The sequence below is a fragment of the Daucus carota genome, chromosome 4, assembly GCF_001625215.2.
Source record: "Daucus carota subsp. sativus chromosome 4, DH1 v3.0, whole genome shotgun sequence".
Lineage (NCBI taxonomy): Eukaryota > Viridiplantae > Streptophyta > Magnoliopsida > Apiales > Apiaceae > Daucus > Daucus carota.
The window spans coordinates 25,103,891-25,117,083 of NC_030384.2; the positions used below are offsets into that span (position 1 = coordinate 25,103,891).

The following is a 13,193-nucleotide window of genomic DNA, read 5'->3' on the forward strand; positions in this document are numbered from 1 at the left end:
AGAAATGCTTGGCTGCCTCCTCAGTCATTATCATGAAACCTTTTAGTCTAAAAACCGCGTGGATCCACTTCTAATGATGTGTAGTTTGGCCAACTTCTCATTTTATGACCATTGGATTAAGAACCAGACTTCCACACAGGGGCGGATCTAAGAGGCACGGGGACACGTGTTCTTCTAATTTTTTTTTAAAATATTTTTTCATCATTCTAAATTTACAAAATTATAAAAGTGCCCTCAAAAAATTTCAAAATATATAAAATTTTTCCGAAAATTTGATTAGTATCCTTTACAGTTTGAATCCTAGATTCGCCCCCGCTTCCGTATACACATACTTGCATAGTAAGTTCATGCAAAGACTTCTTATATTCCAGGTCTTCTTGGATGTGGGGAGTCATGAGGTGGGGACATGAGTCAATGTCACCAACATTTTTCTCCATATAAGATCTTAGTGTGTGGTGCCAACTATTATAGTAGTACTAGTACATAACAGAAACAGGAGTAACATGCAACAAGTAGCATACAACTCTTGCTAGGAGAATCAGGTACTTAGCTTAACTGTGATCAGGTCAGATAATACTAACACAACTGGACTTGGCTCATCTGTGATATGGGTGAATCATCACCAACAAAGCTTGAATTGCCCGGCTTTCGGTTCCACCCTACCGAGGAAGAGCTCATCGAATTCTACCTCAAAAACACCCTTTATGGAAAGAAATTGCACTGTGATATCATTGGTGTGCTCAATATCTATGGTTATGATCCTTGGTATTTGCCAGGTGTGTAACTCATTTCTGTCAATAATTTCTTTGTTCTGCTAAAAGTTACTTATGCTTATGCTGGATAAGGTATCTGTGACTGACTGTATTGACATGCATATTACAGAGCTAGCAAAGATTGGGGAGAGGGAGTGGTACTTCTTTGTTCCAAGGGACACAAAGCATGGGAGTGGAGGGAGGCCTAACAGAACCACTGCAAATGGGTTCTGGAAGGCCACTGGTTCTGACCGCAAGATTGTTACTTTATCCGATCCCAAGAGGGTCATCGGACTGAAGAAGACTCTGGTTTTCTACAAAGGAAGAGCACCAAGGGGAACCAAAACTGATTGGGTCATGAATGAGTATCGCTTGCCTGCTTCGTGCCCTTTACACAAGGTAATCTTGCAGAATTCACATATCCTGCACCCTTTTGTGTTGAAACTTCTTCTAATTACTAATATAGTGATGCATGTGTTTACAAATACAGGATATTGTGTTGTGCAAGATATATAGGAAAGCTACATCATTGAAGGTGTTAGAGCAAAGGGCGGCAATGGAAGAGGAAATAATGAAAACCAATAACAGTACCTGTTCCGATTCTCCATCTCCGCAAACAACGTCGCCAGTGATTTCAATGGACACCACTGCCTCATTTTCAAGCAAAGATCAAGATTTGGCAGCAGCAGGAGCAAAAGAGTCGTTTATGAAGGAGGAAATCGTCGAAGAAGAAGATACAATGCTATCTTTTCCAAGTGGTGAAGCTGGAGCAAATACAAAATGCTCAAGTCTCCATTTGCCAACTGGTATGGAGAGCATGGATCTCCAATTGCCAAAATTCAGTAGCCAAGACCCCTTTCTCACACCATTATGCAGCCCTTGGCTTGACAATTGGTTCATCTCATATGCAAATGTATATAATCTCTAAAGCTTTGTACAATGCTTAAAGGGATGAGTTCAAAATCCTATTAATTAATCCTACAATGTGCATTATTCATTGACAAAATAGTCCTTATGTGAATTCTCAAAAGCCTGAATTCTTCAACTTCAGATTTCTTATGACATGTATAAAAATGGTAGTCATTTATTCTACTGTGTGTGTGTGTGTGAATATCAGATACAAAGGAAATTCCCAGTACATTGAAAGAAATATTGTAGCAAATATATAGTAGTAACCTGTTGGAAAATATGGGTATAAGTCCCATATTGGTAAATAATATTTTGAGCATTATGTGTGAGATATGATGATATCTTTTTGATAATGGAAATTATTTTTTCCAAGTGGAATTCGGCTCAAATATTATGGCATAAATTAATTTGATTTTGTTTCAGATTAATTGATATGGTGTATATCTTGATATATTTAATCTGATTCTGTTTCAGATTATATATGGGATATAATAACTTGCAAATATTTATTTGATTCTGTTTCATATTATTTATGGAATAGTGTGGCGTGCAAGTTTTACACCGATTCTGTAATTAATGACGATTAATTATGGAAAAGAGTAGTGCACAAGTCTTTCTTCACCTATAAATACCCATATAGGTTGAAGGGTTTCGGATCATCAAACACATCCTCCTTCTCTCTCTCTCAATACCACAACCTAAATCTTTCCGGTGATAGTTCTTTTGCTCGATTCAAGCTCGCCGAAGGTGCCGTTCTTGTTAACGACATCGCAATCCGTTTTATCCTGGGAAGCTTTCGTTCCGCACATACGGTGAGAGGGCGAATACGCTTTAAGGAGACAGTTTCGCACTGGACTCGGATTTTCTTCATATCCTTCTGTTTAATCTGTCTCCTTCATTCTTCTTTTGTTTCGCACACACAAACACATATATTGGTTTTTTGCACAGATTGTATAACAATCTTAAAGCGTAATTTATTATACATCTGTGACTAATCCGATCTGTTTGTGTTTTGATTCTACGAAACCGATTTGATGGAGAATAGTAATGGAGCAATACCCACGAGCAGTACGCATGTTGATCCCAACGCACTGGTTAATCCAGATGGGGGTCAGACACAGCAGTTGTAGGCTAACCCCAACGCACTGGTTAATCCAGATGGGGGTGTGCCACATGTTTCTGGGCCTACGGCTGCAGGCTACGTTTCTGGGCCTACGCCTTCGGGCTACGGCTATGGGCCTATGCCTGCGGGCTATGGTTCTGCGGGACAAATGACCTTTGGTCAGTTCAGTGTTCCACTCGATCCGGCAGGACATGTTACTCCTCCGGTTGTGACTGCTGTGCATACAGCGCCTGTTGTGCCAGTTGCGCCCTTTGCGCCAGCTATGCCTCACGTGTCTACTGCTCACGCTGAAAGGCCGGAAAAGTTCAACGGAACGAACTTCAAACAGTGGCAGCAGAAGATGTTGTTCTACCTGACCACACTGAATTTGTCTCGCTATCTGAGTGAAGAGACACCTATGCTCACTACTGAGAGCGATACACAGACGGTGTTTGCTGTTGATGCATGGAAGCACTCCGACTATATCTGTCGGAACTATGTGCTTAATGGTTTGTCTGGCCCGCTGTATGATATGTACAGCTCGAAGATAACATCTAAGGACTTATGGGAATCACTTGACCGTAAGTATAAAACCGAAGATGTCGGTGCCAAGAAGTGGATTGGTGGCCATTTTCTAAATTATTAAGATGGTTAAGAATGATTATGGAGTTGAATAATCACTGGGTGAACTGTTGTTCACACTGTGAGTGTATTCGGCAACTGCAAATTACTCGCTTTATTTTAGTGAAGTAGCTGCAAGCTTGCATCGCGCTTTAATTAGCGAAAGAAAGCGATTTTGATCAATTCAGAATGTCACTGAATATGAAGATATTAGTTGTTTGGACACTAATCATATTAAACAAGATATCCTGAAAGGAAATAACTAGATTTCCTATTAAGTTCTAGAATGTATGAAACATTCTTAAGAATGATGAAGTTGTGGGGGTATCTTGACGAGAAAATTGTAGAATTTTCTGCGAGTTTTAGAATGTGGAAAACATTCTTAAATATTATTAAAATGTGGGGGTATCTAGAAGATGTCTTGATACCATTACTTGTAAAGGTAAAAGAAGATCCAAAATAATTGAGATATTTTGGATTGATATAGACAATGGTTGTGTCTGATTACATCCTGCATGTGAATCTAAATTTGAGATTCACGAAAGTGGATATTTCGGAGTCTGAGGATACTTTGATAAGAATTCTGCAATTTTGTAGATCCATAATTAATCCAAGTGAGTTTGTAAGCTCTCTGATAAAAATGAGATTGAGTAACAGACTTGAGATATACATATGGTAGCCTCGAATGTCTGAAAATTTGCTCAACGGAGAACCATAAAGCTTGTAGCAAGCTATGTGTTCCTCTAGTAATTCTTTGGTGAAAGAATACATTAAGGGGAGAATTGACTAAAGTTAAGAAGTCAATGAGTCAAAAAATTTCTGACATGCGTGCTACAAAATAGACTGTGGTGGTATACGGATAATTTAAACTCTCTATATCCTCTATGGGGGAAAAGGGTGTTAAAGAATAGAGAGAGTGATTCTTCTTTGTAGAATCATATTTAAAATTATGTGGATCTTCTCGTGAAGATGCTATCAGGACCCAGAATTTTTTAAATTAAAATAGATGTGCGGGTTAAAGGAAAATACAAGGTCAGACTGATAATTTGGTTTACAGTCAAAGTGAAGACCTGATATTTTTTAAGAAATATTCTTGATTTATGAGAATAAGGTTCATTAAGATGATACTTAAAAATTGTCGCTTTGCGAAATTTGAGAAGTAAATCAAATGAACATTGAGATAGTCTTTCTAAATAGATGTTTAAAATAAATCTACGTGAGACAACCCGAGGGTTTGTTGCTAAGGCAAGTGTAGAAAGACTATGACCAGGTGAAATATTTTGTGAAATCAAAATAGACACCCAAACAGTGGCATGCGGAATTTGATATTGCTATGATAAGCAATGGCTTCAAATTAAATGACTTAATTTTCCACTTTGAGGACGCTCAAATTTGGTAAATAGATGATCTGTATTACCAGTTTGGGGACGCTTAAACTTGGTAATAAGGCAAATTGAAATTGCTAATTTTTGGGACGCTAAAAATTGGTAATATCAATATAACGAATTGAAGCCTCTGATAATTGGTAAAATGATTACCAAAATATGAAATATGCCAATGTTGAGATGTTAAATTGATAAATAGTCAATAGATTAACATATGAGTTTACACCATTTACGAAAGAAATGGTAGTCGTATGTAATTGCGCGCGAGTGATCTGATTATTACTAAAAGTAATGAAGAAAGGATCATCTCGAGCAATTTTAATGAGACTTGAGTTTTAATTTTTATGATTAAAATCTTAAAAACTTTATTGAGTCTTCGAGGACACAAGTCAGACGATAATGACTTGAATCTTGAGACGATCGTTTGATTGATTTCTAATTTGATTAGAATCATGCTGGTATGGATTTTGTATGAATCCTAGGATAACGAGAACGGTTATGTCATGATGACATTGTATGTGGATGATCTACTTATTGCCGGAAGCAATGATAAAGTGATCAAATCCACAAAGGACATGTTAAAATCAAGATTTGACATGAAAGACATGGGACTGGCAAATGTAATTCTAGGAATTCAAATTTCTAGAACATCAGAGGGTCTCGCACTAAGTCAACCTCATTACGTTGACAAGATCCTTGAGAGGTTTCTTAAGGATGATACTGAGAAAGCTAGGACACCTGTGGATATGACTTTACATCTATCCAAGAATAAAGGTGTGGGGGTCTCTCAGTTGGAGTACTTTAGGATAATTGGAAGTCTGATGTACCTAATGAGTTGTACAAGAACAGACATTGCATACTCAATTAGCAAGTTGAGTAGGTTCACGGGTAATCCTGGAGATGATCACTGGAAAGCGATCATAAGGGTACTAAGGTACCTAAGGGGAACTCGAGACTATGGATTGCATTATGGCAGATACCCAGCAGTATTAGAAGGATATACTGACGCAAACTGGATATCTAGCAAGAAGGCACTAAAGTCTACGAGTGGCTACGTGTTTACACTAGCTGGAGCAACAATATCATGGAAATCCTCCAAACAAACGGTAATAACTCATTCCACAATGGAAGCTGAGTTTGTGGCTCTAGATAAATGCACTGAAGAGGCTGAATATCTACGCCAATTTTTGGAGGATATTCCAAGATGACCGAGGCCTGTGACTGCAATAGGGATACACTGTGATAGTCAATCCGCTATTGGCAGAGCACATAGCACAATGTATAATGGGAAGTCCCGTCATATACGATGACGACATAGTTCCATTAGACAATTAATCTCAACCGGAATTATCACTATTAACTATATACCGTCAAAGGATAATATTGCGGATCCGCTAACCAAAGGGTTACCAAGAGAAGTGGTTGAGATATCATCGAGAGGAATGGGTCTTAAGCCTATCGCTTAACGGCATCATGGTGGACACCCAACCATTGCTGACTGGAAATCCCAAGAACTTGGTTCAATGGGACAACTAAATCATGATGACCAAATCACTGTGGGGGTAACCCCAGGCCTATTCCTATATTGAAGAAACAGTGAGACCCGTAAGGTACGAGGTTAAGCCTTGAGCTTTTAATGATCTTTGGTGAATACATGGAGTGGTACACGCATGGAATTCAGTTGAGTAAACGCGGGTTACTCTATAAGATAAAGATCACCTATGTAGGAGAGAAGTGGGGCCGCTTCAAAGGAGAATTGCGAGGCACAATTCTTTAGAAACTCCCGCAGAACCAGGACGATGTTCCATGGCCAAAATGGACATACTCATGAGAGCTGAACGAGTCAGAAAGGATATAGTGATAAGTATATCATCGTTTACACAAACGGTCGAACAGTTCAAGGACAAGCACGTCTACTGTCTACCAGTAAAGTCGGTATACTTACTCAAGCGAAGGTTCAAAGAGCATTCTCTACCTGTCGTATGCTATATCTGATCGAAGAAAACTATCACCAAGTCAAACCTTGTGTCTGTCTATCTGTCTATCTGTCTGGTGTGTGCTACTACTAAGATCACCAATCTCACCCATGTGGGGGATTGTTGGAAAATATGGGTATAAGTCCCATATTGGTAAATAATATTTTGAGCATTATGTGTGAGATATGATGATATCTTTTTGATAATGGAAATTATTTTTTCCAAGTGGAATTCGGCTCAAATATTATGGCATAAATTAATTTGATTTTGTTTCAGATTAATTGATATGATGTATATCTTGATATATTTAATCTGATTCTGTTTCAGATTATATATGGGATATAATAACTTGCAAATATTTATTTGATTCTGTTTCATATTATTTATGGAATAGTGTGGCGTGCAAGTTTTACACCGATTCTGTAATTAATGACGATTAATTATGGAAAAGAGTAGTGCACAAGTCTTTCTTCACCTATAAATACCCATATAGGTTGAAGGGTTTCGGATCATCAAACACATCCTCCTTCTCTCTCTCTCTCAATACCACAACCTAAATCTTTCCGGTGATAGTTCTTTTGCTCGATTCAAGCTCGCCGAAGGTGCCGTTCTTGTTAACGACATCGCAATCCGTTTTATCCTGGGAAGCTTTCGTTCCGCACATACGGTGAGAGGGCGAATACGCTTTAAGGAGACAGTTTCGCACTGGACTCAGATTTTCTTCATATCCTTCTGTTTAATCTGTCTCCTTCATTCTTCTTTTGTTTCGCACACACAAACACATATATTGGTTTTTTGCACAGATTGTATAACATAACCTCCATTCTCAAACGCCTTCAACGCATAATTTATTAATTTAGCGGTTATCCTATACCCATAGTTGGATTGTACAACTCGAAACCAATCCTTGCACTCTGTACATAATTTTTGAACTACGACTCCATTAGAACTAAGGTTCATTGCCAAAGCTGAGCCTTAGAAAACTACCTTTCACCAACCATCAGCAATGTGCATTTAGCTGGTGGAAAGGATTACTCGGTACTATAACAACAATGTAAAAACTTGACGATAACCATAAAAGAAATCTCCTTCTACTTCATCAGCGAAGATATAACCAAAAAAATCTACAGATTTGATTAGCAATTAACGATTTGGTCTTATGATCTTCTCCCACTTTTTTGCCTCTTCTCTTCAAGTCCGGCACCCTCATTTAACATATCAACAGCATCCTGCTGCATGTCTAACTTAGCAAGGGCAACTGACTGCATATAGAAAGCCGTTGGCCAGTCCGGATAGACACATTGTGCTTGCATTGCATCCCGGAGCGCAGCATCAGGCTGATCACATAGGAGATTGCACAAACTTCTACGTGCAAAGACAGTCGGGGACACCATGGTTCCTACATCAATGAACTGCAAAGGAGATGGAAGTAATAGCATGAGATTAGGATGTCTTTGGTTGTGCTATATATTCAGTGGCGGAGCCAGAGCTGAAATTCAGGAAGGGCCGAAATATGGGATAAAAAAATTAAACGTTAAAATATAAACTGAAACCAGAGTAAATTTAAAAGAAGTAAACATTAAGATTTAAATTGAACTCGGAGAAAATGTAGAAAATGTAAAAGAAGACTATGTAAGGAGTCGAACATGACACTTAAATAGGTTTAATATAATCTGTACCAATTGAGCTACCTATCTCATGTTACTATTCAATATATACCAATAACTTATAGAAATTTCAGGGGGGGCCAAGGAGGGTCCTGGCCTGGCCTTAGCTCCGCTCCTGTATATATTATGTTAGTTTGACTTCATTTTTAAAACACGAATTAAAAAGATAAATTATTTGAAGATATATTGGAGTTACAAAATAAATATATGAATTGTGTTATTAATATATTTAATGTGTGTCAAATTTTTACTGTGTAGTAATTTGGGCACAGTTACTTTTTGAGGATGGAGGTGTGTTGTTGAGCCCATATCTTAGGGTTGAGACCTTGAAGAAAAAGCACTTGAAAAAGCTTGTTCACAACATCACCAATCCTAAAATTAGTTCTAATATTCTCTCTTAATACATATATAATTTTTCAATTATTCAATCAACGAAGATGTTATTTATCGAAAAAAAAATAAAAAATTAACGAAGATGTTGAACTGCAGATAAAAACAATGGATGAATGCATTAAGATTCTAATGAGTATAACCTAATTACATGTAAAATATATCCACACTTCTGTTAAGTCATCAGCCAGGTGAGCATTTACCAAGGAGGATAACAAAATACATGAATATCTATAGATTTCAGTGTCAACTTTTATGGACATATTTCAATATCCGCCGATATAGAGACCATGCATATTGGTAATTTGCATTATACACATATAAAACATATATATAACCTACCTGGGAATAACAATCAATTGCGGTTTTGAAATCTTTATCACGGAAAGCAAAATCACCACGCTTTCTTGCTTCAAGCATATCTCTCATTTGTTGGGTCCATTCTTGGAACGATAACTAAAACAAAAAGGTAACTGCATTAGTTATACGTGCATAGACAGTGTAAATATGAACACCTACCACTCAAGTACCTCATTGGTTCCTTCATCATCCCGGTAGTGTGTCATAACTAAGATCTGATGAATTGCTGTTAAGTCCTTCCGTGAGCATGCCTCACCAAGTGGTGAAAGGGGACGCTGAGGGGTAGGTGGGGCATCTACGTTCTTTGAGATACCAAGCATGACATGGGATGGAACCTGAAATCATAAATATCGTATCCATTAGACTCCAACATTAATTCAGATTTTGTATATTTTAAAATATTCAAATATATATAGAGGCTGACAAAAGGAAATGTTTTGCTGAACTCTCAGTATTCACAATAAAGCATTGTACAGATGCGGTCATGCAAGAAACAGTTTCTTTTCCCTATCAACCTCACCAGTGGCTTAAACAGAATTTAAATCTTCAAAATTCAAAAAATGAAGCAAGGTAGTACAGTAACCTTCAAAAGAATTTTCTTTTATTTTTTTTTTCATTTGCAGGTTTTAGGTAAGTGGTAACATTATTACGATACCCAAAGAGATAGCATATCTACTTCTAAAACCAATACAGTTGATAGTAAGATAAACTTTGTATCTCTTTTACTATAGAGCTATATAGACCCTCTTGGGCTTTCAGTGACCTTTAGTTAAGTCAACTAGATACATATTACAGCAATGAATCCAATGATAAAATGTATGCTTAGTTCCTAACAATGTTTTTTGGCTGAAGGATTTCTATATTGGTTTACTGGGATGACATCAACTAATTGAAGATGCTAACATATATAATTGAATTTTAGAAAACCTGACAGGGGTCTGCTAAAGAAGAAACAGAAAAGAAGAAGTTCCTTACATCCAATCCCGTTTGCAGTGGCAGAAGTGTTGCCACTAGGTCCTTTGCAGTAGGCCGATCCTTAGGTTCATATTGCAAACATTTAGAGGCAATATCAACTACAATTGTTGCTTCATCCATTGAAAACTTCCCCTCCAAATGTGAATCAATTAGAAGAAGAATATTTTTTGTTCGTATCATATCAAGAGCCTGCATACAAAGAGCTATCAGAACAAGAAGCAGTTTACAGCTATACATATTTTCAAACAGATGTCATCAGTCATTCTCTGAATAGCACCATAGAAAAAACTAATCCCATATTATAGAATTTACAAAAAAAGGAATCTAATTTTAACACATCTGTGCACACGCACGCATGCAGAGGCACACACATGTATTGGTGTTTCCATTTGTAATGAATATATCTAACTATCTGATGAACCAGTATATATACAACCACCAATAAGACACTGACAGTAGCATCGAGATATTTCCCTCATCAGGACTAAAGATCAACAAATTCTGAAAAGAATCTCAAGTTATAAACAAAAACTTACATTCAACTGAAAAGACATATAAACAAAGCAGCTTACATGATTAGGGGGGATGTGCTTTCCACTTAGCAGATCCAGGAGAATGGTGCCGAAGCTGAATATTACACTTTCAGGTGTGACTCTCCCTACAAAGAAAGTATTTTTGAAAAATTAATCAGAGCAGCCAATGCTAATGCTAAATTACATTTAGGCATATATCTATATCATGACACAAAAAAATTGACTTTTGGTGTTAAATTGAACTTACAGTCCAATGCATAGTCTTAAGAAAAGATCAAAATATTTTCAAATTTAATAACTTTGCATCTATCCATATTTAAGAAAGCATGCTAGCTTTTACTATCCCTTTCCATCCTTTTTCTTACATTCATGTTTACATTACATTAAACTATTGGAGAGGTGTGCTCTAATTTTTAGTTTTAGTTATAGCTATAGCATGCACTGGACATGCTATCATACAAGTCAAAAAACCTTCTTTTTGATAAGTATAGGGTTACTCTTATTGCTTATTACAGAGAAGCAGTCACCATTTCTCAAATATTCTGGAGGTGTGTAGGCCAAATTTGTGCTGTAGCTTTTCCCATCCCTACTATTTCTCATCAGACCGAAACATGAAAGTCGAGGATCGCCATCCTACAAGGCACACATAACCAAGATCCATTAGTAAATAAATATAAGTAGAAAAATTAACTGTCCGCACGTCCATACAGTAACAATACAACTTGATGTTTGAAGATGGAAATTATAAAACAAACCTTATCAAAAAGAACCCTGTAAGCATTAAGGTCATGATATAGTGAATGACCTTCACTGCGACAATAATCTAAGGCTTCAGCAATATAAAATGCAACTCTTAAGCGCATGGCCCATTCAATGGTTTGATTTTCCCCTGTCATTAAAACAAAATTTCAGATATAAATTTACTGCAAAAGCTTCATTTTGAAGATATGAACATTATGAAACTAATGAAAGTAAAAGATGGTAAGAAGAGGCTCCACTGGATTATAAGATATTGCAAGTACGAGAATACACTGCTTTTTGAATTATGTCTAGTCCACAAAAGAAATAACTTACTTATGTAGATTAATTATTCATGATAAAAAGAGTATTGTATAGAGCCCCTATTACATATAGAACAAATTCCTACCATCCATACTGACCAATAAATCACATTTGATGGAACAATGAACCAGTTAACACAATAATTGAAAACCTGATAATGTGTACATACTTTCTAAACAAATAATATGTTAGGTCTCATTGCCGATCAGGGGGTGGGACGCATGCCAACTAACCTCAGATAAAAATAATAAAACAAGGCCGCGACATAGACACTGAATACTGGGTACCAGATGATTACAAGTCGCAACATTTAAGGGAGTACAGACATACCAAAACATGCTTAACTTGGTATGAAGTGAATTAACAATGCCATTTAATCATCTATACTAAAAAAACTTTGGAAATCAAACTGTAAAGCTACTAAGTATACACATACAGTGAAACAGATGCATAGCAAGGGTGTCATTAGGCATGTACTCAGCAACAAGTAATCTCTCATCTCCATCACAGCAATAACCAATCAAATTAGCAAGCCTCCGAAATCGCAACTTCCCAACACCCTTAGCCTCCTCCTACACACACAATCAATCCAATCATAACATCAAACACAATCACAATTTAAATATACTAAAAAACACCATCTACTTAAATTATAAACATTACAGCAAACTGCTTAGGATCAGGCCAAGCCACTTTAGAGAATTTCTTGACAGCAATCCAACGGCCATCATTGAGTTGACCTTTGTAAACAAGATTAGGGGCCTTCTCACCACTCTCAGACACTATAAACTCAGAGCTGAAGTTCTTAGTTGCAGCCTTGAGGTCCACAAAGGAGAATTTCGAAAAGGGTGGGACTCCGGTGGCCGGAACCGCCTCAACTCCGCCGGAAAACGGTGGATTCCGGCTGTGGAGTTGCTGATTGTGATGCTTCCCATCTTTTTCTTGATGGGTCTCAGCTGACAAAGATGATTGCCAGCAACCCATAATTAAAAGTCACTTCTTTTCTTGAAAACTACTGCAAAATTGACTAATTTGGGCACAAAAAAGATGAATTAGCAGATGGGTATGGGAAAAATGGGATCTTTTTGGGCTTTTATGTACTTGTATGTTGTTGAAATGTGAATATATATGCGTGTGTTTTACTTGCAGTGATAAATGGTGGCTAGTTGTTGGTGGTTTAACTGTATTAATAAACACAATTAGTTTATTAATGATGGATGTTTAGTGGTGTGTCATGAGAATTTAATCTTTAATTAAAAGGTGTTAAGATAGATTATTCAAAGCTTTCCATTTTCTGCATTTGAAGTTTCCTACGTTCATATCTCAGCATCTTTCTCAAGTGGTTTGGTAGGTAGAAAATAATAGAGGAATGTGAAGATAACAGAGCCACAACATTCTTCCTTTTGTATTCTAATTTAATATAATATCTTTTGATTATGTTAGTTGTTTATTAGTAAAACA

At 37.0% G+C, this 13,193-nt stretch overlaps 2 protein-coding genes across 2 annotated transcripts; one reads left to right on the forward strand and one right to left on the reverse strand.

Annotated features, from left to right (window-relative positions):
• Window positions 1–467: 467 nt before the first annotated feature.
• LOC108218926 (NAC domain-containing protein 6) lies at window positions 468–1,844 on the forward strand. Its single transcript, XM_017392098.2, has 3 exons — window positions 468–776; window positions 883–1,151; window positions 1,243–1,844. The coding sequence occupies exons 1-3, from the start codon at window positions 608–610 to the stop codon at window positions 1,678–1,680; spliced, it is 876 nt and encodes a 291-aa protein (XP_017247587.1). The 5' UTR covers window positions 468–607; the 3' UTR covers window positions 1,681–1,844.
• Window positions 1,845–7,568: 5,724 nt separating this feature from the next.
• LOC108218925 (serine/threonine-protein kinase BSK1) lies at window positions 7,569–12,933 on the reverse strand. Its single transcript, XM_017392097.2, has 9 exons — window positions 12,396–12,933; window positions 12,169–12,304; window positions 11,426–11,559; window positions 11,198–11,303; window positions 10,710–10,795; window positions 10,138–10,326; window positions 9,333–9,497; window positions 9,145–9,258; window positions 7,569–8,157 (listed from the first exon to the last, which is right to left on the reverse strand). Exons 1-9 carry the CDS (start codon window positions 12,714–12,716, stop codon window positions 7,903–7,905), a joined length of 1,506 nt encoding a protein of 501 aa, XP_017247586.1. The 5' UTR covers window positions 12,717–12,933; the 3' UTR covers window positions 7,569–7,902.
• Window positions 12,934–13,193: the final 260 nt, after the last annotated feature.

What these genes read in the sequence shown, in the direction of transcription:
- LOC108218926 (XM_017392098.2), top strand. Translation starts at nt 608, where the DNA reads ATGGGTGAATCATCACCAACAAAGCTTGAATTGCCCGGCTTTCGGTTC. An exon ending in TGATCCTTGGTATTTGCCAG is followed by an intron (nt 777 to 882) that starts GTGTGTAACTCA and finishes TGCATATTACAG; the next exon opens with AGCTAGCAAAGATTGGGGAG. An exon ending in CTTCGTGCCCTTTACACAAG is followed by an intron (nt 1,152 to 1,242) that starts GTAATCTTGCAG and finishes TTACAAATACAG; the next exon opens with GATATTGTGTTGTGCAAGAT.
- LOC108218925 (XM_017392097.2), bottom strand. Translation starts at nt 12,716, where the DNA reads ATGGGTTGCTGGCAATCATCTTTGTCAGCTGAGACCCATCAAGAAAAA. An exon ending in CTGATCCTAAGCAGTTTGCT is followed by an intron (nt 12,305 to 12,395) that starts GTAATGTTTATA and finishes TTGTGTGTGTAG; the next exon opens with GAGGAGGCTAAGGGTGTTGG. An exon ending in ATGATGAAGGAACCAATGAG is followed by an intron (nt 9,259 to 9,332) that starts GTACTTGAGTGG and finishes TTTTTGTTTTAG; the next exon opens with TTATCGTTCCAAGAATGGAC.